Raw genomic sequence first — 26479 nt, 5'->3', positions numbered from 1 at the left:
GCCTCCCACATCCATCGTCGAGCTGCCAAATCATTATTCAGAAGTCAACAAACGTGCATACAGCCAATGGCCGTGGACTACTATAGTAAGAGGTGAAAACCCCACAAATACTTTTCATATTACATATCATACATTTCATTTCATTCTACCCCCCCCCAAAACAAAAACGATATAAAAATAGTTATTCATGGTCACAAACTCGTTTACTCACTGAAGCATAAAGCAATAAATGCACCGAAATTATCGTAGTTTTGTACGAATTAACCATAAATACACCTAGTTTATAGTTTTGAAAGCAGTATTTTCTTACCTCGAAAAGCAAATCTGGAAAATACGTATGAAACGCAGGTCCGTACGCATATTAGCTCAGCTGGCGAGAATGTTTATCCCGAATGACCTATGACCTGGGCATGCACAGTTGTAATACTGAACTCGCTTATTAGTTTGAATTTATCCCCCTTCAGGCAAATGTCATGTTCTCTGGTTCTACTTTCTGTACAAAATGAAACAGTTGGCCATGATCTAATTTATCTATTTCCTTTAGAGTTCTGAATAAAGCAAACATATCGTCTCTCAACTAATCCATTCCAACTAAGAAAATCAAAATGATAATGATTTTCAGTAAACTGTGGAGACCAGCAAACATCATGTGTCAAGTTAACAGAAAAGCATCAGGGCAACAACCAGTGGAAGGTCACAGTTCATGCTCACAGACAACAGAATATCCAATTTTGAATGAATGATGAATGAATACGTTTATTGTCATTGCACAATACTGTGCAACGAAATTCCATTACATCTCCTCCGGTTAAAAAAAATTCAAACACGACAACCATTAACACATATGTACACTTATTAGTAAAAAATAAATAGGTATTTTAAAAGAATTTAAAAGAATTTAAAAGAATTTGGCGGCATTTCTTGGAATTACATTTTGCTTCCCCAGCATTCTCTGTTGGAATTTAGCTCTTTTATCGCACATGGGTAGAAACTATTCTTTAGTATACCGGTGCGAGCCTTCAGAGTCCTGAATCGCCTCCCAGAGGGTAGCAGAGTAAAAAGGTGGTTGGCAGGGTGGGATGTGTCCTGCTTGATATTTTTGGCCCGGCGCAAGCATCGGGCCCTATATATGTCATCCAAGGAGGGCAGTTGGGCATTTGTAATGTTCTGCGCATTTTTTATAATTCCCTGCAACGCCCTCCTCTCAGCCACAGTACAGCTAGCAAACCACACCAGGATTCCATAGGAGAGGATACTCTCAACGGCGCATCGGTAGAAGGACAACAGCAGCGGCTGTGAGACGTTGCTCTCCGCAGAGACCTCAGGAAATACAGCCGCTGATGTGACTTCTTCACGAGAGTGACGGTGTTCATTTGCCATTTAAGGTCCTGGGAGATGTTTATTCCCAGGAACTTAAAGCCAGTGACTCTCTCCACCATGTCTCCTTTAATGTATAAGGGAGCAGGTTCCTCTCTCCTCTTCCTCCTGAAGTCAACGACCAGCTCTTTTGTCTTCGATGGATTGAGTACCAGATAATTTCACTAACCCACGCATATAATTCAGAATTCACGCTCGCAGTTTGCCAACACCTTTACTTACTTAAAGCACATAGTGCTGGAGTAACTCCGCGGGTCAGTTGGATCTGTAGAGGGAATGGTTCAAAGGCACTTTTATTGTCATGTGCAAATGCAGAATTAAATTATTTTCTTACATACAGTCCAGTAGTGTGGTCATACCCAAGCACATCCTCAATTGGCAAATGTACAAAAATAGTCTACTTAGCCTGCATGCAAGAGGCGCCACTTTCTGGCGTAACTTGCGCCTCCAGACCGATCCATCTACTGACACTCCTTGACTCGCCCGCCCGCAGGCCCGGAGCTCCACCGCTGGACCGCGGCGCTGCCTGCCCGACCACCACGAGGCCGAGATGGCCACCACGTGGAGCAGCAACAACATCCACTGCCTCTCTGACCCTCACCGCCTTCCCGGCCAAACCCAGGCCCGGACCACCGAAACTGCCGCGGCTGCCGACTCTCACTGCCTCCCCGGGGCCACTGCTGCCGCCGACTTTCACTGTCTCTCCCGGGGCCACCGATGCTGCTGCCACCGACCTGTATCTCTACTCTAGACCCTCATGGGCCTCCACCAGCGACTCCGCCGACGCTCGCCTCTGCACCGGCCACCAGCGGGCCGGAGTTCCTGGCTCAGCACCAGGCCCACAACCTCCATGATGCAGACAGCACGTGGTCTGACTCTGCTGGGTCTTACTGCTCCCCCCCCCTCCTACAAGGGAACCTTATGGGTCTGCCCCTTCCCCCTCTTTTAACCAGGTTAACCCAACCGCACACCCGCTAGTTAAAATTCCCCGCTGTATATTTTGGCTCCGGCAGCACTGCACTCCTGGACAAGACGCACATTCCTGCTTCTTCAATGTCTTTATACTCAGCGACAAAGCAGGCAAGAGAATATGTAAATAGGCAACAAAGACAAACATATCTAACAATGTTTCCCAACTTTTAATTAAAATACGCATTATAAACTTGATGAAAAAACGCCACATTACTCTGCATGAATTAATACTCTTACCATAAAAATGACATTTTCAAGGACTTTCAAGGACCTATGATAAATCCAAGGCCTTGAACACCAGCGTTTCAAATTCCAGGACTTTCAAGAATCGTACGAACCCTGGCCAGGGTTCAATCCTGACTATGGGTGCAGTCTGTATGGAGTTTGTACGTTCTCCCTGTGACCTCGTGGGTTTTCTCCAGTTGCTCCGGTTTCCTCCCACATTCCAAAGATGTGGTTTGTAGGTTAATTGGCTTCTGCAAATTGACCCAAGTGTGTAGGATAGAACAATGACAATAGATAATATGCAATAGACAATAGGTGCAGGAGTATGGCATTCGGCCATTCGAACCAGCACTGCCATTCAATATGATCATGGCTGATCATCCACAATCAGTAACCCGTTCCTGCCTTCTCGCCATATCCCCTGACTCCGCACTCTTTAAGAGCTCTATATAACTCTCTCTTGAAAGCATCCAGAGAATTTGTCTCCACTGCCATCTGATACAGAGAATTCCACATTCACAACCCTGAGTGAAAAGGTTTTTCCTCATCTCCGTTCTAAATGGCTTACCCCTTATTCTTAAACTGTGGCCCCTTCTGGTCTCCCCCAACATCGTGAACATGTTTCCTGCCTCTAGCGTGTCCAAACCCTTAATAATTTATATATTTCAATAAGATCCCCTAAATTCCAGAGTATAAAAGCGCAGCCGCTCCATTCTATCAACTTATGACAGTCCCGCCATCCCTGGAATTAACCTTGTAAACCTACGCTGCACTCCCTCAATTGCAAGAATACCCTTCCACAAATTTGGAGACCAAAACAGCACACAATACTCCAGGTGTGGTCTCACTAGGGTCCTGCACAATTGCAGAAGGACCTCTTTGCTCCTATATTCAACTCCTCTTGTTATTAAGGTCAACATGCCATTCGCTTTCTTCACTGCCTGCTGTACCTGCATGCTTACTTTCAGTGACTGATGAACAAGGACCCCCAGATCTCGTTGTACTCCCCCCTTTCCCAACTTGACGCCATTCAGATAATAATCTGCCTTCCTGTTTTTGCCACCAAAGTGGATAACCTCACATTTATCCACATTAAACTGCATCTGCCATGCATCTGCCCACTCACCCAACCTGTCCAAGTCACCCTGCATCCTCACAGCATCCTCCTCATACTTCACACTGCCACCCAGCTTTGTGAAATCTGCAAATTTGCAAATGTTGGGGATCGCTGGTCTAGTGTATGGGGGTCGCTGGTCGGCATTAACTCGATGGGTCGAAAGGCTTGTTTCCATGCTGTATCTCCAAACTAAACTAACGAACAAGAGAGGCATTTCCCTGCATAGATGCTATGGAATCTTGGCGATATGAGGTTCTGCCAGTGGATTCCACGAGCAGTCCAGCAGCAGAGCAAAATGGCAGATGTGGTATTTAATCCCAGACTTGCTCCATTTGCATGGGCAAGTGAGTACATGGTCAAAAACAACTGCCTGTAAGCAGACTTTTTATTTGAGTTGCAAGCTTGGCTCAAGGGGAATCATCCTTGTGAATGGAAGAAATTGGTTAATTTCAACAAATGTTCACAAAGTTATCTTCACACAGTCATATAAAAAGAAACAGGTAAAGAAAATGAAGGCATTTTTGAGCAATACATCAGTTCCATCCTGTTGAGTTTCAGGGGAACACACTGAGCAGTTTAACAATCGGTGTTCAAAGTTAATTGAAGAACAGCAGAATTGTGAACTAATACACAATAAAAAGAGCAGAGCTACACAATTTTCTTATGCTACTGTAAATTGAGGTTCAGCAATGTAAACAGCCATTACTATAAATAGTCGACATAAAGATATGTATATATTAGTATCACTTACAGTTCCGTCCATAATGTTTAGGACAAAGACGCATCATTTATTTATTTATTTATTTGCCTCTGTACTCCACAATTTGAGATTTGTAATAGAAAAAAAATTACATGTGGTTAAAGTGAACATTGTCAGATTTTAATAAAAGCCATTTTTATACATTTTGGTTTCACCATGTAGAAATTACAGGAGTGTTTATACATAGCCCCCCCATTTCAGGGCACCATAATGTTTGGGACACAGCAATGTCATGTAAATGAAAGTAGTCATGTTTAGCATTTTGTTGCATATCCTTTGCATGCAATGACTGCTTGAAGTCTGTGATTCATGGACATCACCAGTTGCTGGGTGTCTTCTCTGATGATGCTCTGCCAGGCCTGTATTGCAGCCATTTTTAGCTTATGCTTGTTTTGGGGGCTAGTTCCCTTCAGTTTTCTCTTAAGCATATAAAAGGCATGCTCAATTGGGGTCAGATCAGGTGATTGACTTGGCCACTCAAGAATTGACAATTTTTTAGCTTTGAAAAACTCCTTTGTTGCTTTAGCAGTATGTTTGGGATCATTGTCTTGCTGTACAATGAACTGCCGGCCAATGAGCAGATTGGATGTGTCCATACACTTCAGAATTCATTATGCTACAACCATCAGCAGTTGTATCATCAATGAAGATAAATGAGCCAGTACCTTCTGCAGCCATACATGCCCAGGCCATAACACCCCCACCACCTCCACCACCACTGTGTTTCATAGATGAGGTGGTATGCTTTGGATCTTGGGCAGTTCCTTCTCTCCTCCATACTTTGCTCTTGCCATCACTCTGATATGTTAATCTTCGTCTCATCTGTCCACAAGACCCTTTTCCAGAACTGTGGTTGCTCTTTTAAGTACTTCTTGGCAAACTGTAACCTGGCCATCCTATTTTTGCGGCTAACCAGTGGTTTGCATCTTGCAGTGTAGCCTCTGTATTTCTGTTCATGAAGTCTTCTGCGGACAGTGGCCATTGACAAATCCACACCTGAAGTCTGTAGATTGTTTCTGATCTGTCGGACAGGTGTTTGGGGATTTTCCTTTATTATAGCGAGAATTCTTCTGTCATCAGCTGTGGGGGTCTTCCTTGGCCTGCCAGTCCCTTGGTGATTAGTAAGCTCACCAGTGCTCTCTTTCTTCTTAATGATGTTCCAAACAGTTGATTTTGGTAAGCCTAAGGTTTGGCTGATGTCTCTCACAGTTTTAATCTTGTTTCTCAGTCTCACAATGGCTTCTTTGACTTTCATTGGCACAACTTTGGTCCTCATGTTGATAAACAGCAATACAAGTTTCCAAAGGTGATGGAAAGACTGGAGGAAAGACTAGGAGCTGAGAGCTCTCTTATACTTGCATTAAGGAGGCAATTAAACACACCTCAGCAATTATAAACACCTGTGACGCCATGTGTCCCAAACATTATGGTGCTCTGAAATGGGGGACTATGTATAAACACAGCTGTAATTTCTACACGGTGAAGCCAAAATGTATTAAAATACCCTTTAATAAAATCTGACAATGTGCACTTTAACCACATATGATTTTTTTTATTACAAATCTCAAATTGTGGAGTACAGAGACAAATAAATAAATGATGGTTCTTTGTCCCAAACATTATGGAGGGCACAGTAGCTGAACAAAGTAACGACTGGAAAATAAGGACACAAGACTTCAAAACCAGTATTAAATGTATGACTGTACATTTTATTTCTGCCACTAGATAAGTAGACTTGTAGTAATAGCACATTTCTCATAGTGTTTACGCAGTTTACTTACAAATATGAGCGTGCACAATCACGTCTGAGCACTTAATATCATATACCAGTGTACTTGTTGATACACAGTAATTAGGCATTACAATGCCTCAAAGATACAGCAAATTTTCAGAAAACCCATAACTCTTAAGAGCTCAGAGTTGTAAAGAACATGCTTTCCTTTACAGTTAAGATGAAATTGTACAGAAAAAATATACTTTTACAATATCCAATTATGAAATACAGGGAGCTCAAAAAAAGTTAGGCAGGAGGAGTTACTTTAGGTTTCAGCAAATTAAAAGCTACATTGAATCAGTACCTGTAAACCTACTCCAAATAGGTCAACTGGTTAAATACTATTTCAGCCTATTTTAGAAAATACAAATATAAAATCCAATAATATCCATCTCAATAGCAATGCACCCTGGTATTTATGTACATGCTATACCTAGTAAAAGACAAGTTCATACATTTTGTTGAGTTACCCTTAGGAAGATGAATACTGACCTTTGTCAGGAACATAATTTATATTTAAATGCCCCTTTCTAAGAACATGACAATTCTAAAACAATTAATATGCTAAATGTACAGCAATACAGTAATCACTAGACTGGGGAACTATTATCTACACACTGCCATATTCAAAAATGGTTTTTGCTGCATGAAAATCTGCCATTGACTTAATGTTAAATGTATTAGTATAGACCTAAAAATTACTAGCAATTGCATAATAGCAAGCAGCCATCTAGATTTCAATTTCAACAAAACTGATGAAAACAAAATCAGAAATTGAGAACGAGATATGCAAATAAGGTTGCTCCATGAAAAACACGTTACTGAGATTTTAGTCCAGTAGAGTACTGCTTGTTGTTAAATAAAACAGAGTCAAAATGTGGTTTTAGTTTGGTTGCGTTGTTTTTGCAAGGGAAGAATCATTATACGCATCATGCTTTAAAATATTATCAGTGTTAACGTCTTCCTACTTCGCAACATGAAGTAGGAAGCCATTGAATGCTAATCATCATTAAGTTAAAAGTAGAATCCCAAAGTGGCTGATCACTCTAACACACATGCTTCTATCAGGAAAGCTTTCATTATTCTCATCATTCTGACAGGTGGCATTCTGAATGAAAAACACCCGACTCTCCTCACTAGAATCATAGCTCCTGCAGACAAAGGACAGAACTGATGGTGACTAGGGAAGGAACTGGGGCATTCTTCCCTCCTAGCTAGAACAGCATGTGCATCTCCAAGCATTTTGTAATGGAAGAAATGGGCAATGTTGAAATTCAAAATAGTTTTTACAGCTTTAATTACTATTAAAGGTGTAGTACTATTATAAAAAAACTTTATTTAATGAAATTGCAAGTAAACAAGAACCTGTGCCAATTTATGTGGGGGATTGCCGTTAAGTTTTTATTTTTAAATTAAACAGCCAAATCACTTCTGCTGCAACCAAAGATAACTATCCACAGTTGTTAGACACAATGCTAAACAGGAATGTTGCTTCCTTACTAAATTGGAAGTTAGAATAGTGTTCGTAAATGTGTCAGTGAAATTGAATGCTTCATTTCCTGCTGCCATAAGGTACCTCAGGCATAGGACTATCTTTCTGAAATGATTAGGGAAACATCTGACTTGCTGCTTATGCTAATATCTAGCACTAGCTATTGTAAACTATTTTCCTACAGCTTTGTCCAAATTATGGCAAATCTAGGGACAGAATCCTTCATGCTGAATGGCTGGTGATCTATGTATTGAATTACATTTCTGGATGTAGGCATAATTATCTGAGCTCTTAAGGAAATCAAGCATTTTCAAATAATTTTAAGGTTATAAATAGCTTATATTGTTGCAGTGATCTATTAAGCCTCCTAATAGGGAGTAGAATGTACTTTTACTAGGTGCTAATGAAACAAACACCAGATCAAATTTACAGCAGATTAATTCATCACAATCACATAATTTTAGGAAGCTGTTTGTGCCATTAGTAAAGAAAATGATGATTCAGTTACTGGGAAATTTTCTTTTGACGGCAATGATATTTCTACCATTCCAGCACCAGTGCGAGGAAGATTTGCATTAACAACATGCCGCTGCAAGTGCTTGATCCAGTCTTCTTGGACAGAAAGCGGACCCCGGAAGACCAGATCACAAAACCTGCAGATAAGTAACAAAAGCACAATTCTGAGCATTCTAGCATTTATGTTTTTATTTATACTGCAATGACTTTCTAACATTAAAAACAACAAATTACTTTTTTAAGTAGGAAAGAACTGTAAATGCTGGTTTAAATCGAAGGTAGGCACAAAATGCTGGAGTAACTCAACGGGACAGGCAGCATCATAGAAGGAATGGGTGACGTTTCAGTTTGAAGAAGGGTCTCGACCCGTAACGTCACCCGTTCTTTCTCTCCAGAGATGCTGCCTGTCCCGTTGAGTTACTTCAGCATTTAGTGTCCACCAATTATTTTTTAAATTCAAGACTGTGTAGCGGCACCTAGTGGTTAGGCCACTCTTGCTATGCGAACCCTCGGCAGTCGCGGGAAAGAGTCACGGGGTATAGCGGTGTGCCCTAGTATATAAGAACTGACCTTCCCTCTCTCGCTCTCTCTTCATGAGTGTCCTGCCACCTCAGCAGGAGCTCAGCTCAAGCCCACGAGGCAACAGCCTCCCAGCAATAACAATGACTATTATGTTAGTGCTAAACGTGCATGTATATCTAACCTACAATGCCTGAATAAAGAAATCACGACGATTGTGCCTCTATAACTGTCAATTAAAGATTTTTAATTTAAAGAAAATTGCAATGATGAGTTCTTGTAAAAAATACCTCACAATAAAACTAAAAATATTTAATCTCAAAAAGAATCTTCAAATCACCACTCGGCAATATTGTTATTGAGATGTAAATCATTTTAATCTGAAGCAAGGGCCTGAAATACACTTGTAACCAAGCATATTTACCTGCATTTGAGTACATAAGCATCATCAAGAGACGGAACAAATAGGGAAGACTTCTTTTTGGTCCCAGACCGTGACCGTGACCTCTTTTGCTTGCAGTCAAAAGCTGAAAAAAGATAGCTTTAGAAATAGATATCATCTTTCTTGCAAACAATAACAAAGCATTTCATTTAGCCAGATATTAAGAAAGTACAAAAAAGGCTTCAAAAAAAACAACTCCATTTGTTACCAGATTTGCACAATTACAAAAATTTAACTGCACCATATTTAGCTGGATGTTAAAATTTACAAGAATTCTCCTAAGACACGATTTAAGTTTACATATAAGCACAATTTTAATTTATATCAAATTATTCAATTCAGTGATATCATTATTCCTCCACCAGCTGCAAGAGCTAAACACATCAACATTTAGAAGGATGAGAAGATATCTTATTGAAACATATAAGATTCTTAAGGGTTTGGACACGGTAGAGGCAGGAAACATGTTCCCGATGTTGGGGGAGTCCAGAACCAGGGGCCACAGTTTAAGAACAAGGGGCAAGCCATTTAGAACAGAGATGAGGAAATACTTTTTCACACAGAGTTGTGAGTCTGTGGTATTCTCTGCCTCAGAGGGCGGTGGAGGCTGGTTTTCTGGATGCTTTCAAGAGAGAGCTAGACAGAGCTCTTAAAGATAGCGGAGTCAAGGGATATGGGGGAAAAGGCAGGAACGGGGTACTGATTGTGGATGATCAGCCATGATCACATTGAATGGCAGTGCTGGCCCAAGGGGAAGAATGGCCTACTCCTACACCTATTGTCTATCAGGGTCAGCAAAGTGGCACAGCAGTACAGTTGTTGCTTACAGCGCCAGAGATCTGGGTTCAATCCTGAATACGGGTGCTGTCTGTAGGGAGTTTGTAAGTTCTCCCCATGACCGCATGAGTTTTCTCCGAGAACTTCAGTTTCTTCCCACGTTCCAAAGACGTGAAGGGTCTTGACCCGAAACGTCATCCATTCCTTCTCTCCAGATGCTAACTGTCCCACTGAGTTACTCCAGCTTTTTGTGTCTATCTTAGGTGAATTGGCTTGGTAAAAACATGTAAATTTTCTCTCGTGTGTGTAAGACAGTGTTAATGTGCGGGGATCGCTGGTCGATGTGGATTCGGCAGGCCAAATAACCGTTTCCATACTATATCTCTAAACTAAACATTGTAATGAACTGCATATGGATCCAGGATTGATCTCTCATTTATTAAGTTCCAAAAGGTGTTAGCTGGATTGGAGTCAGTTCAACAACAGGTATGACTGGGTTCATAGGATGGAAAAAAACAAGAATCAACTACAATGCCAGTTCATACTGCTGGAAAATCTACAGACGTAGACCAAGTTGGGTTTAATGGTAATGATGCACAAGAAAACATTACCTCCTCCGACTCATTGCATACATTAAGAGTATCACCTGGGGTCAGTGCCATATCATGCCACTTCCTACCGCAGGTAAATCTACAGGTGTGGTCCAGTTTGGGCTTAATTGACATGACGCACAAAAAATATTGCCTGTTATGACTAATTTCTTACATTAAGGTTATTACATGGGTCACTACTATCAGGCCATTATTACCAGTGATTATACCACAACATAGGTCATCCTGCTTTTAGGAGGTGGGACAAACATACCATGTACTATATCAGCAATAATAATCGTGGCATTACAATTATATCTTTCTCTCATTTTAATTAATTCTCCAAAAATATAAATTTTTAAGTAAAAATATTCAAATCTTAAGACTAGAGAATGAATCTATTAAAATTATAAATAACTATTATTCACGATGAAAGAAAATAAATTTAAATGCACAGCCGGTCTGAACTAATGCAATCATTTCACTGTAATGAACAGAATAAACTGCAAAAATATTTTTCAAAATTAAAACATCTTAATTACACACATATCTAATAGGGATAGTGTTATTTGATCTGTCTCCAATATTTTAGTGTGCAGTTTCATATTTTATCTCAAATACACAAACAAGTGTTCATAACATCTCATAAATGAAAAGTCGTATTTCACAATAACTAAGGCAACATATCATTTTGAACAGAACTAACATAAAATCAAAAGGTTCACATTATAGTCGCAATCATCCACTTTCCTGTTAAATGGATTAGTGGATGTTACAGTTCCAAGCTGAAACACATTCTTGTTTATAGGATCACAACCTTGCGACAGATTTTATCCATACTTCTTACTGCAAGCCAAACTCACTGGGCTGCAGAGTGAGATCAGAAAAACTTGGTTTCATGTTGGGTCAAGGACTAATGTCAGCAAGTCCTTTATCCAACCCAAGCTGCTTTGCCTGTAAGTGTGGATTTAACATGAAGGGATGCTTCAGGATTCATGATATCAGAGAGTGGGCATGCCACAACTTTAACAATGTTGATCAATCACCACAGTAAGAGGCATTAACCTCAATGCTAGTTCGTGATCGATCCACCATTTACAGATTTATTATTAAAAGCATCAAAGTTAACTATTTCAGATGTTATAAGGCCAGGGCTCAGCACTTTGTTACCTCAATATAAAATATTTTGCATGTTGTTTAAATCCTTTCCACAGAGCCTCTATAAAGAAAAATAATGAAAACTTACGAGTGCCAGTCAGATCCCCAGCTTGCTTTCTTCTTGCATAGACTCTGAGGTGATTTGCCAGGCTAACTGCACTTGTAAAGGTTGCATGACAATGGACACAAGTTCTTAACTTCACAGGATGTCCTTTTGACAAGAATGGAAAGTAATTTTAGCTGGATAAGCGCAATTTAATTTTATTTGCAGTCAGCAAAATTAAAACTTTTGGAAATTTGTAAACCTGGACAATTTTGTAAATTTGCTTTTTGCATTTGATCAGTTTAATATGTCTTTTGTTTTTGCATTTAATTAATTCCAGCCTCCCCCCCCCCCCCCCCCCCCCACACACACATCCCAAAATCGGCTGGTTAATATATTAGAATCGCTGATGTGTTGGGTTGCGATGATAAGTGAAGTGATTAAAAGTGATATCAGAATAGGGATTAATGATATTATACATCACCGTCTATGCACAATCACTTCACTATTGTCACACATGATATAACGTATAAGGTGTATAAAGAAAGGGCTTTATTTATGATCCATAAGACACTGGACTGCTCTGAGAAGACAAGGCACTTGCTATACTGGAAGTCAAGCAGCACTGAACCAAAGTATCGACAAAGTTGTAAACACAGTGTTTACTCAGGTATTGAGAAAAGCTGTTCAGGGAATGAAGGGACTGTAAATGGCTCTTTTACTTCACATGAAATAGCTGATGAAGGCATGGGAGGTAAGGTGGTAAAATAAAGCAGACTGGTGAACAGCTGTTAAATACAACACTTAAATTAGTGCTTTTGTACAGTCATCACTTTGCATGTGCAGTCAATAATGAAAGCTAATGATATGTAATTCTGATGGCTGCGCTCAAACCTCTGCACTGAACAAAAGAATGGACCTACATCCAAGCAATTATAGAAACAAACAGTATCCACTACAGTATGGATAAAATGTAACATTAAAAACATTAACAAATTTATAATAATGCATCCGTTATTACATTTTTTAAAATATGTCAATTATTATCGAAGCCAGCTGTTTACCCTGTTGTAGTTAGATAGGCAGACAGCTATTTCAGACTAATGCAAAACTTGGGAGGAAACTGACAGCTTAACTAGTGTGATTAGTTTGATTGGATTGCGAAAACCTGAAAACAGTGTCTTTTTCCTTTTCGGTTCTTTTCCCAACTGTGCTTCATTCTGAATTAGTCTCTTAAACTTCACACAATCTTTTTTTCAAAAAAACAAAAATTTAATTGTGGCACCAACAGGACATGTGTCAAGCTCCCATCATAACAGTCATAAAGTGGGAGATGTGTGATGACAAGGTAGTGGAGGGGATGATTACATCACTTGCCTGATGAAGGTTATGAGGCTTAAGCCATTTTAAATGATCCAGCTAATTCATAATAATGGATACGTTAATCCCTAAAAAGGAATTAAGTTGGGGAAAATGCTATTCAAAGCTAGACTGTAACGTTAAAGGAAAGACGCAAGGTGCATTGTGGTGCAGCATTGCGAGTATTGCAATCATTTTATTCTGAAGCTGACCACCATTAACATATCACTGTTTTCTGCAGTCTTGAAAGTACGGGATCTTTGTTGCACCTTGTCAACAATTGTTTGAGCTAAAGTGTGTGAATGCCTAGTAGTAATACTATATTTAATGATTGACCTGAGAAACTCGAGAATCCAATTGAATGTTTTAGTTTTCAATTTCATTTGACATTGAAAATTGGTGACAATTTTGCCCATCCCTTACCGTCCAACGTGATCAGAAATGGGTAAAGCCATTCTTCGGAATACAAGGTAAGGTTTGTTCCCAGATGTCATTCCCAGGAATTGTGTTTATTGTCCCTTGTTTCTGCAATGGACCTACAAACTACTTTCCTGCAACGGGAATAATTAAACATTATTACGTGGCCCACTTGCAGAGTTTGTCTACAGATGAACTGAAAGGAAACGTGTCCTGCTCACATTCACTGAAGGGTTTTGCCATGAGCATCGAAGGCCATGAATGTGGAACTAATTAATTCCCCCATCTTATGGTTTGTAAGTACCTGGATCATGCAGCAATCTCATCTGTTCCTGTTGGATGCAGATATGCACAGCCAATTGACCAATGTTATCTGCATAAAAACAACCCAGCCCATAAAATGTCAAGGCAATCACTTTCTCACCACAGGTGTGATATTCAATATCAGCCTCACCGGTAATGCAGAAATCACACCCTGTGCTTCTCCCTTAAATCGAGCAATAAAGTAGATGACCCGTACTCTTACTGGAGCTAAGGCATAGTGCAATGTTCTGACATTTTCCTCTTTTAGAAACTGAGGGATTCAGTTTGTTCCTCAACCTCTTAGCCAGCTATGAATCCCAATTATTACGTTTATTTAGAAACACAGGATTTGCCATTGGCACCAGGTTAAAAAGTCATCAGATCACCTTCTGGAAAATGTTAAGTCAATTTCAGCAGCCAACACAACCTGAAATGCAACAATCAACAGACTCGCAATTTGTCCAAGACTGGGTGGAAATGCTTCAGGTGAATGTGGATAATTTGTAGGTCTATTGATTAAAATGACAACACAATCCCGATATTTGACATCTGGGACCAAACCTTAACTTACAATAAGAATGACTTTGCCCGTTTCATGTTACATTCAAAACTGCAGGGAACATGAATGAAAGGTAAAGGATGGGCAGAACTGTTAACAATTTGCAATGTTGAAAGCCGCCACATTATCTTGTATAAACTTAATCATCTTTCAATACCCAAAAAGGAAACATCAATCATCTCCCAAGAAAGTTTTGATATTAACCATGGAAGATAAAACTGGTCAACCAACAAGGTTTAATGCACATCAGTCCCAAAATATTTGTACATGCATCAACATTTTGAAACACCTTTATATATTCCACCCTCTCAATTTCTGCTTCTTTCAGACTTTAATACAAACCTGTTTGATAGGTTACATCTGCACTTGTCATCGGTTGCAACGATGCACTAGGCTGCAGAACTGAACTGCTAAACTGTGGATGAAAGGGCCGTCTGTGATTAGGCAGTTGTTTTTTTGCAGTTTGAATATAACCTCGTCCTGGCTGAGATTTTGTTGGTGATGGCGATTCCTCTCCAAATTTATTCTTAAGAATTTGCATTAGAGAACTTGACTGTTCATGGGCCTCACTATATTTTCTTGAATGCAGGTAAGGGAAGTCATTGTGCAAGTCTGATCGTGTTGAGGACAAGGATTTTGTGTTCATCTCGTTTTGCTGCAGTTTTATGGTTATACCATTTGGAGCAAGAAATAACCCATCACTTGTTGCAAATTTCTGAGATACAAATGGCTTATATCTAAATTGTTTGCTGCTTAACAACTTTGCAATATTTTCAGCTTCTGCTTCATTTTGCATCATTTCAGTCAAAATGCTGAGTGGGGATTTGTGAGCTTCCAGTTCCGTTTTCCCCAACCTCTTTAGGTGACCACGGACATGGTTGGACAGGCCAACCTTTGTGTCAAACCACCCACCACACAGAGGACAAGTATTCTCAGTTGACGATCCAGACTTTACTTCTGTGGAAACAAAACATGAACCAGATTACCAATCTATTTAATGTAACACAAAGGAATCATGTGGCTTCTGAAATGCAAAAAAAAAAAAACTAATCAATTAGTTCAGATTAATAATGTGAATAAACTTTTAATTTAATGGAATCATTAACAGCAAAGACATATTTATTTCTGCCTAATAATGTGTTTATTAAACTATTTGTTTAAGAAGGAACTGCAGATGCTGGAAAATTCGAAGGTACCCAAAAAAGCTGGAGAAACTCAGCGGGTGCAGCAGCATCTATGGAGCGAAGGAAATAGGCAACGTTTCGGCCCGAAACGTTGCCTATTTCCTTCGCTCCATAGATGCTGCTGCACCCGCTGAGTTTCTCCAGCTTTTTTGTGTATCTTTTGTTTATTAAACTATTTGTTTAATAGAGGGCAACATTTTAAATACACACATATAAAAGAATAATTAGTTTCCTTTAATATTTCAATTTGACAAGAATAATTCAGTACATATTGCTAACATGATGGTTATGAAACATCTAGATTAATAATAACAAATCACAGTGTGCAAGGATTACTACAGCTTAAGTGCCAAATATTAAATCGCAACTTGTATAGATTCTAAGGATCTTTGTTTAGTCTAATAGAGCATGTCATTGGACTCTTGTTTCTGGGTCAAAATCTATTAGAAACTTAATGCAGAAAACAGTGCTGATTTAAAGTATACAATATTTCTATGCCTTTCTTTTATTTTGCTCTACTCAACATCATCATGGTATCCATTTATTTCATTTAACTAAATCGGTGGCAATGATTGCACCATGATCCTTATATTACTATAACAATTTTCTAAATTCTTCTCAATATTCCTAATTTTCATTCCTATTTCTAGTTTCAAGCATTCATCTTTTAGTTTGCTGCAGTCAATAATTTCAAACTCATGAACTAATAAGTTAAAGACTAATTTCTCTTGCGTCTGATTTTTTTTCCTTTGATTTTTACTTTATAATCACGATTTTTGTTGTTTTCCCTTTCTCAGTTTTTAACAAATTGAGATGTTGAAATGCTACACGTTAATTTATTTAGCTGATAAGACAGTCAAACTAAATCTTTATGAAAGTAACAAGTAAAACTGAGGCATAAGAGGAGCATGGCAGTGTTCCCTATAATTGGAACATACAGTGCATTCAGAAAGTATTCAGACCTCTTCACTTTTTCAACATTTTGTTACGTTACAGCATTTTAAAATGGATTAAATTCATTTTTTAAATCATCAATCTACACACAATACCCCAGAATGAAGAAGCGAAAACAGGTGTTTAGAAATTCTTGTAAAGTAATTAAAAATATTTGGAATATCACATTTACGTAAGTATTCAGACCCTTTGCTATGACACTCAAAATTGAGCTTAGGATCATCCTGTTTTCATTGATTATCCTTGAGATGTTTCTAGAACTTGATTGGAGTCCACCAGTGGTAAATTAAATTGATTGGACATGATTTGGAAAGGCACACACCTGTCTATATAAGGTCCCGCAGTTGCAGTGCATGTCAGAGCAAAAACCAAGCCATGAAGACGAAGGAATTGTCCGTAGACCTCCGAGACAGGATTGTGCCGAGACACAGATCTGGGAAAGGGTTTAAAACAATCTGCAACATTTCAGGTCCTGAAGAACAGTGGCCTCCGTCATTCTTAAATGGAAGATCTTTGGAACCAAAAGGACTCTTCACAGAGCTGGCCGCCCGGCCAAACTGAGCAATCGGGGGAGAAGGGCCTTGGTTAGGGAGGTGACCTAGAACCCGATGGACACTCTGACAGAGCTCCAGAGTTCCTCTGTGGAGATGGGAGAACCATCCAGAAGCACAACTATATCTGCAGCACTCCACCAATCAGGACTTTATGGTAGAGTGGCCAGACGGAAGCCACTCCTCAGTGAAAGGCACATGACAGCCCGCTTGGAGTTTGCTAAAAGGCACCTAAAGGACTCTCAGACTATGAGGAACAAGATTCTTTGGTCTGATGAAACCAAGATTGAACTCTTTGGCCTGAATACCAAGCGACACGTCTGGAGGAAAACAGGCACCGCTCATCATCAGGCCAATACCATACCTACGGTGAAGCATGGTGATGGCAGTATCATGCTGTGGCGGTGTTTTTCAGCAGCAGGAACTGGGAGACTAGTCAGGATCGAGGGAAAGATGAACAAAGCAAAGTACAGAGGAATCCTTGATGAAAACCTGCTCCAGAGCGTTTTGGACCTCAGACTGGGGTGGAGGTTCACCTTCCAACAGTACAACGACCCTAAGCACACAGCCAAGATAACGCAGGAGTGGCTTCGTGACAAGTCTGAGAATGTCCTTGAGTGGCCCAGCCAGAGCCCGGACTTGAACCCGATCGCACATCTCTGGAGGGACCTGAAAATAGCTGTGCATCGATGCTCCCCATCCAATCTGACAGAGCTTGAGAAGAATGGGAGAAATTACCCAAATACAGGTGTGCCAAGTTTGTATCGTCATACCCAAGAGGACCTGAGGCTGTAATCGCTGCCAAAGGTGCTTCAACACAGTACTGAGTAAATGGTCTGAATACCTATGTAAATGTGATATTTCAGTTATTTCTTTTTTATTACTTTGCAAACATTTCTAAACACCCGTTTTCACTTTTTTATTATGGGTATTGTGTGTAGATTTAATCAATTTTAGAATAAGGCTGTAACATAACAAAATGTGGAAGTGAAGGGGTCTGAATACTTTCTGAATGCACTGTATCTAAGTTAAAAACTGCTATGAATACACAAAAATATAGTAAAAAGATGCTGCAGAGCAGACATGTCAGAAACAACAATCTCATTTTGTGGAGCTGGTAGCTCTCACATAGCACCAGAAACCCCGGTTTAATCATGATCTCAGGTCATAAAGTAAGAGAGTGTGGAAACAGGCCTTTCGGCCCAACTCACCCACACCAGTCAACAATGTCCCACGCCTGCCCTTGGTCCATATCCCTCCAAACCTGTCCTATTCATGTACCTATCTAACTGTTTCATAAAAGCCAAAAGCTTTTTTGATCACCTTTTCTACCTGCGACTCGACCTTCAAGGAACCATGCACCTGAACTCCTGGATCCCTCTGCTCTACAACACTACCCAGAGGCCTACCATTTACTGTGTAGGTCCTGTCCTTATTCGACATCCCAAAATGCAACACCTCACACTTCTCTGTGTTAAATTCCCTCAGCAATTGCTCCGCCACTTGGTCAATCGATCCAGATCCTGCCGCAATCGTTTACAACCATTTTCACTATCTGCAAAATTACTAACTTTTGTATCATCAGCAAACTTGCTAATCTTGCCCTGTAGGTTCTCATCCAAATCATTGATGTAGATGACAAACAGTAACAGGCCCAGCACCGAACCCTGAGCCACACCACTAGTCACTGGCCACCAGTCTAAGAAGCAACCATCCATCTCCACCCTCTGCTTCCTTCCATGGAGCCAATTTGCTATCCATTCGGCTATCTCTTCTTGGATCCCATGAGATCAAACCTTCCAGAGCAGCCTACCATGCGGAACCTTGTCGAATGCCTTACTGAAATCCATGTGCACAACATCTACAGCTCTGCCCCAATCAACCTTTTTGGTTACGCCTTTAAAAAAAAATCAATCAGTTTAGAGAGACATGACCAACCACGTACAAATCCATGCTGACTATCCCTAATCAGCCCTTGCCCATCCAAATGCCTGCATATCCTATCCCTCAGAATATTCTCCAGTAATTTACCAACTACAGAGTTAAGCTCATCGGCCTATAATTCCCAGCATTTTCCCTGCAGCCCTACTTGAAAACATTTGCCACCCTCCAGTCTTCCGGCTCCTCTCCTGTATTTAAGGTTGACTCATAAATTTCAACCATCGCCCCCGCAATTTCCTCTCTAGTTTCCCGCAAGGTCCTTGGATATATCAGATCAGGCCCTGGAGATTATCTACCTTCAAACACGACAATACCTTCAGTACTTCTTCTACGGTAATCCTGACTGCACTCAAGACACTTCCAGTGACTGCTCCAATTTCCTCCGTCCTACTGTCTTTCTCCTCGGTAGAGGAGAAATACTCATTTAGCACCTTGCCTATCTCCTGTGGCTCCACACGGAGATGGCCCCTTTGATTCCTGAGTGGTCCCATTATCTCTCTAGTTACCATTTTCCCATTTATGTATTTATAAAATCTTTTGGGATTGTCCTTAATGCTACCCGCCAGAGCTGTCTCCTTGCCCCTTTTTGCCCTTCTGATTTAAAAAAAAAGAAGTTTATTCCTTTGTTCCCGAAACTCCTCCAGGGATACACTTGATCCCAGCTGCCTATACCTATCCCAATCATCCTTCTTGTTTTTGACTAACGTCTCAATTTCCCTCGTCAGCCAAGCTTCCTTACGTTTGCCTGCTTTGCCCTTCACTCTAATGGGGATACATAATCCTGAGCTTTCTTCAGCACACTTTTAAAATCATCCCACTTGGCCGATGTTCCTATTCCCTCAAATAACCTGCTCCAGTCAACTTGAGCGAGACATTCTCTCATCCCCTCAAAGTTGGCCTTATCCCAGTTGAGTATTTTAACACATGGACCCTCTCCGTCCCTATCCATAACTATCTTAAACCTAATCAAACTGTGGTCACTGGTCCCAAAAGGCTCCTCCACACACACATTTCATTAACTTGCCCTTCCCAATTTCCCAATATTAGATCCAGCGTTGCCCTCTCACGTGTGGAGGCCTCCACATACTGCTCAAGAAAACTCTCCTGAACACTTGAGGAATTGCACCCCATCTAAACCCTTCACGCTATGATTTTCCCTGTCTATATTGGGAAAGTTAAAATCCCCTACGACAACATCCTTATTTGACCTGCAGCTGTCTGCAATCTCCCGGCACATTTGTTCTTCTAATTCCCATGGACTATTCGGGGGTCTAACCCTAATCCTTTCTTGTTCCTTGGCTCCACCCATTTTGCCTCATTAGACGAACTGTCTGTAATGCCACCTCTGAACAGCTGTGACATCCTCCATAACCCCCCTCCTCTTTTTACCTCACCTGTCTCTCCTGAAGCTCCTGTACCCTGCAATATTGATGATGACCATCTCATATAACAGAAGACTCATCAAATTCTTTCACTCAACCCAGGACTGTAACAATATAATTTAGCATATATCAATCGGAGGAGAAACAAAACAGAATAAACCTGGAACCCCCAGTCAGTAAAAATATAATAAGCCAGAAATCAATCAACCAGCACCAAGATGAAATAAGTCAAGTAGACTAAACCTGGAGCAGAACTGACTGGAGAAATAACTGAACTGTAACAAACAACATTGTGTATTTGTGTAACTTTGCACTGATTCGTTTTTTTTCCATCGTTTTCAATAAGTGTAAATAAAAAGTCCTTACCAATTGAAAAGTATGTGGTTTGCAACAGGGGATATAAAAGCTAACATGAATGTGGAATATCACCTTAGTGAATCTGGGTTTCAGGGATGTGGAAGCAGAGGAGAAGAAAAAGAGTTACCAACCCTTTGTTAAACAGGGTAGAAAGCATGCACATTTATGTTATACTCCATTGAATTGGAGATTTTTAGGGTAGTGGATGTAGAAAGCTGGAAAGAGCACACTCCGGCCTAATTTTTGCTGGATTCAACACTTACGAACCAATTCTCTGAAAAAGACAAGATAGTTGTTTTTTAAATGTTAAAACAGTGGTTCATTATCACTGCATTGTGGTCGGCAGCACAGTCATCGCAAATTTTCTGGTAGAATTTATTAGAGTTTGAATTAGAGAATAAAGGCAAATGTTCACAATCCTGGCTTGATTCGTACCTAACAAAAATAAATTAAACCACAGAAGGATTTAGATACAAGAGTAATTTTGCCTTTGCATGCCCATTGCCATGTACATCCAGTAAGCGATGCACTTCACAGACATTACAATCCTGATGGCTTTCTTCTCTTAAAAGACATTAAGGTCCATTGTGTGTCCGTCACTGCTTTCTACAGTCTAAAATGGGACAGCAAACAGCACAACCTAGTGGTTTGAACTTATGCCAAGGTCTTTAGTGATGGCAACAATCACAGCTACACATCCATGTAGGAAGTTAACTACTCCAGATCAATTTTGAAATCACTAATATTTTAGTACGGTAATGGAAAAAAAAAAATCAAATAAATGATTCCCAAAAGGAAAGCGAGTAAACAGGAATTAGAAACCAAAAATACCCAAGATAAATGTGAAGCATCAAAAAACATCAAAGATTTCTGGAGAGAAAAACCTACAATTTGTGGGTAAATATATTTCAACTAATCTTTAAACTGAAAGAATAAACGAGATGGGCACAACGGCTCAGATTAGATTTTTTTTAGTTCTTCAGTGTATGTTATGACTCATAAAACGTGTTCTAAACACCTTCCCTTTATTAAAATGAAATGAGTGAACAATTTAAGGTATTGGATAGTTTTGTTTTTAATCTGTGTAAGAATCAACCTTCAATCGAATTGCAGACGAGTGGTGGTATATAGGTCCAAATTCCATTCCTGTTCATTTGAAAGGAATATTCAAACTCCTTTTGCCAATAATTTAAGTTATCAATAAAAAAAAAGTGATCCTTAATATACCAGAGATCTCATATTGAAACATATTTGCTCTCAAGTACATTGGGTACATCGATCATATTGACAAGTTCATCTTTAAAATTTCTTCCTTGATGCTACCATAATGATCTTTGATCCATCAACAGATGCAGAAATGATCTCAATGCCATTCTTGTTTAATCAGAGTTCTTTCACAAACCTGTGCATCGTCAAGTTATGATCTGTTACTTCAGCAACTCTATGCAATACAGAATTATTCTTCAGTTGAAATTCTTTTCAGTGAGTTTTTATGAGGAAGTCATTGGAAGTCATAAGTTTCAGATCCTTATATAGTTGATTCCTACAGAGGATTTTGTTGGTCCTGTGACTGGAAGACATCTTCTGTTTAATTATTAATCCTCTCTTTTATCTGGTCTTATTGCATCCATTGAAGATCCTCTGAAATACAGTATACTTTGAACATCTGAACTGATGTCTCTGGTCGTTTAATATCCTTTTAAATGCCTCGTAATTACTGTCACCAAATTTGAGATATCTTTAACAAGATGTGTGCATTTCTCACTACAGTGTTCAGAAGTTAACAAAAAAAATTAGACAATAAAATTTAAATATTAATTTTACAGACATATAAATGAAGCTTACCTTTCTTTATTCGCCTAACAGGAGCATCACTTTTTTTGATCCGGCGCTTCTTATCATTGGACGCAATTTGCTCTGGTGGAACTAGATGACGAGCATCATAAGTTAGGCCAACTCTATAAAGATGTCCTCGTACATGATTTGACAAGCCAACGCCCGTGTCAAATACAGCTGGACAGTATGGACATGGTCGCTTCTCAGTGTGAAAATCAGTCCAATTGTAGGTTATATTAAGTGGAGCATCATGCTGATAATGAACTGGATCCACAACTTCTAAACATTTAACATCATTATTGATATGAAAATCCTCATTAATAAAATTGTTGGGAGTAACATGATATTCTGCTGAGTAAAGGCTTTGGTTACCATAGTCATTGCTGCCATAATCATGAATGTCATTATGAAAATCATCAAAATCATCGTCATCTTCGCTCTCATCGTAAGTATCAAAATCATCATCATCATCATCAATGCCATTTTCATCAACTAGTTGTACTTCAGTACTGAAGTACTGAGTTTCTTTATCACCAATATCAAAATCATTATCAGAAATAGTTATTGCAGTAGTATCAATCATACAGTTAGCAGTTTCAACAACATCACTTTCTGGTGAGTTTCCTTCACCATCACATTCTAATGCATTTGCACAGGGTTCAAGTTTATTCAAAACGACAACAGGTGCTTTGTGAAATACATCTGGATATTGATCTAAAATATCATTGTCAACAGAGACACTACTAACCATGACATCCTTAACAGATTTTCTAACTGATACAGCTCCAGCATCTGAACATTCTGTATCTCCTGATATTTCTTCAGCATCAGACTGATGAAAGCTCAAAGGCGATTGTGCATCTGTATGGTTTATTTCTATTAATGCAGATGAAGGAAACAAATCTTTCACATTCCTTACATCATTTTCAGATTTCCCACGATTCTGATAACAATCTGCATGATCCTTCGACAACAGGATTGCCCTGTTCCCTTTGTCATCAACATCTCCCTGCTTTCTAATATGATCTTGATGCATGAAACTAACCTTTTGTTTACCAGTGTTTAATCCTGTCAGAATCTTTATTGAGGATTTACTATAATCTATTACAGAATCAGGTGAACGGTGTATATTTTCTGTGGCTCTATAGCATGGCTTCTGAGTAATAGCGTTACCATTGCCCTTGTACAATCCCGAAAAATTTCCCAGTGAATCAGGTGCTTCGAAATCCCTTTTTATACCTCCCCTTATAATAGGTTTGTTCAGATATTCAGACTTTTGTGATGCAGCCTTGTTGTCATTCAACAAATTAAATGGTTTTGAGCTCAAGCCAGGTACTTTTAATCCATGTTCATTTTTATGTTGAACATGATAAAGACGTTGATGTAAGTATTTGACATGCTTTTTGAAGATACTCCTAACTGGTGTGGTAAAAGGGCATTTCCTACATACATATATACCTCCTGTTTTACAGTGACTTATTACATTTTCCAATGATACACCTTTCAAAGGTTTTTGAATGGATTTGTTAATAACTGCATCATGAATATAAATTTGATGACCTTCAAGTTCATCCATTGATGCTGCCATGAAGTTGCATTTATCACAGCAGTAGTATCTTTTGTCCTTCTCATGTGTTTTAGCATGTTGCACAAATGTTTTAGGGCAGTTTGTTCCAAATACACATTGTGGACATTGTAATTTTGCATTACGGCCTTCATCCTGAAATGTGCGGAGCTCACGAATTTCCTCCATCAATCTCTCTCTTTTTTCTTGATGAAGACTCCGATGCTTTTGGAGAGGTGCACGGTCACGAAATGCAATTCCACATTCTTTACATATATATGGTCTTGGCAGATTTGTTTTACTGTGCCCTTCTAAATGATATATCATATGTCTCTGCAAATGCTTCTTTTCCCTGAAATTGACATTACATTTAGTGCAGGGGTAAAATGATGGTTCTGTCTCGGTATCATCATCTGATGGCGACTCAGAACCCGTTTGGAGATCATCTATCGGTATCGCACTACCTGGAGGAAAAACTGTTGAACCAAAAGGTAAAGTTTCTTCTACATATGCAGTTGCAGCAACATTTGTTCTTGCTGCTTCTAGGTTTTTTACAGGAAATTTATAATCACTGAAGATTAACTGTTTAATTGCTTCCACCGTTTCTTTGGGAAGGTTTGATCCTGTCTCGCCAACAAGATTTTTTTTGGCAGACAAGTATTTTGGTTTTACAACTGAAACCTTTGCTTCACCATGTTCCATTCCTTCCAAATTGATTGCAGATTTGTTCGGTATAAGGTGTATTTCTGGATTTTCCAGTTCAGAGAAATCCACCATCTGAACAATGTCCATTTTCCGCTTCCTTTTTCTTCCATACACCAGATTTGATTGGACTTGAGAATTTCCATCAATGTGAACCATCTGATCATCCTTTTCTTTTCTTAGCAGAAACTGCATGAATTCTTTTTCAGGGTCCCAATTAAAGCCAGCATCATTGAAAGTTTCTGATTCAACGACATGAATATCAGAAGAACTTAACATTCTTTTACCCTTAATATCTTTTGTCTTTTCACTTTCTTGACAATATAACAACTGGCTTGTAGAAGCACCATTTGACTGGACAGTAGACTTGCGGTCCGCGATTGGCAAAGGACTCATCGTTTTAGACTGTGTATTAACTTGACCCTGAAAAGGCACTAACTTGGGGACCAGCAAGAAGACAGGGGCTGGTGCTACTGGCTGAACTTTATCTGAATTGCCAGATGATGTTGGACCCTGAACAGACTGAACAAAGTGAGATGATGGGCTAGAATCTGCAACTGACTGGCACAGAGATTGAGAAATGCTTAAGGAAACATCAGCCTGCTTTGTGTTGGAAGATTTAGTTGTGGAGGATTGTGGAACTATATCCCTCACAGCAGTGACTGTAGGCAAGGTAAGTTTTGCATTCGAAACAGTAGGAGCACCAGTTTGCATAAACACAGTCTGCTGGGTTCCACTTAAGGCTTTTATAGAACTGTTCCTGGACAGATGTTTAGACAAGTTTAAAATATTGCTATTGGGAACTGACATTTGATTCTCTGTTAAGGTCTGAGGTATACTTGTCGTAACAGTGGTTGATGGGAGGTCTTTTTCATCTACAAATCCGCATTTAGCACCAGGAGAACTAATATGGGTCTTCATGCTATCTGTATTATTCATCTTCAATCCAGAGGCTTCAAATGTGTTAATCCTGCCAATAATAAAAAAGAACAGTTATTGCACATGTATAAGAACAAAGTAAAATCTTTTTTTTTTCATCATGAATATTAATGACACTGGTGTTCTTAAAATTCAATAACTCTCTAAAAATTAAAATGGCTGCAAGGAACAATACAATTATTATCAGTAATAAAACAATGCACAAAGGCAAGTTATATTTTTTGCGGTTACAGCATTATCAAGGTTCAAGGCAGGCCTTTTATGCTTCAACGCAATAAAATCACATCCATAATAGAGATCCCCAAGACAAACGTATAACCCAGAGGCATTGGGTTAACCTGGTAAGCAAACCTATAATAAATTTAAATGCCAATTAAATTATAATCTTGCTGAACACTAAAGTGTGAGCTCCTTATACTACTTTATTCCCTTGGTATATTACAAATTATGTATTTGTAGACACAGAAAAAAGATAAATACATTTTTTTTACAAAGAATCTGTGTAAATATAAAATACATTTAAGCTACAGTTTTCTATTGGTAATCTATTGTGTATTATATAAACAGAATGGAATCAAATGTTGGTAAATTATGAAATAAGTTTAACCTATAAGCCATCACAGGCTTATAAATCATTCAAAATTTTGAGAATACATTCAATTATATATT

The 26479-nt window shown here is 39.3% G+C and overlaps 1 protein-coding gene across 4 annotated transcripts in view; it reads right to left on the bottom strand.

Annotated features, from left to right (window-relative positions):
• Nucleotides 1-6134: 6134 nt before the first annotated feature.
• Nucleotides 6135-26479, bottom strand: part of znf644 (zinc finger protein 644) — a 109180-nt gene continuing 88835 nt past the window's right edge. For 3 of the 4 annotated variants that reach the window (XM_033028981.1, XM_033028980.1, XM_033028982.1), the window contains exons 3-7: nucleotides 22615-25841; nucleotides 14743-15357; nucleotides 11808-11930; nucleotides 9177-9279; nucleotides 6135-8370 (exon numbers count right to left, since the gene is read on the bottom strand). In XM_033028981.1, the coding sequence (XP_032884872.1) occupies nucleotides 8178-8370; nucleotides 9177-9279; nucleotides 11808-11930; nucleotides 14743-15357; nucleotides 22615-25841 (4261 nt within the window). In that variant the 3' untranslated portion in view covers nucleotides 6135-8177. The remainder of the gene's footprint in view (nucleotides 8371-9176; nucleotides 9280-11807; nucleotides 11931-14742; nucleotides 15358-22614; nucleotides 25842-26479) is intronic. The other variant, XM_033028983.1, reaches the window with a different exon arrangement.

The sequence above is a fragment of the Amblyraja radiata genome, chromosome 10, assembly GCF_010909765.2.
Source record: "Amblyraja radiata isolate CabotCenter1 chromosome 10, sAmbRad1.1.pri, whole genome shotgun sequence".
Lineage (NCBI taxonomy): Eukaryota > Metazoa > Chordata > Chondrichthyes > Rajiformes > Rajidae > Amblyraja > Amblyraja radiata.
The sequence above is the reverse complement of the archived record's forward strand: the minus strand, read 5'-3'. Positions and strand labels throughout refer to the sequence as shown.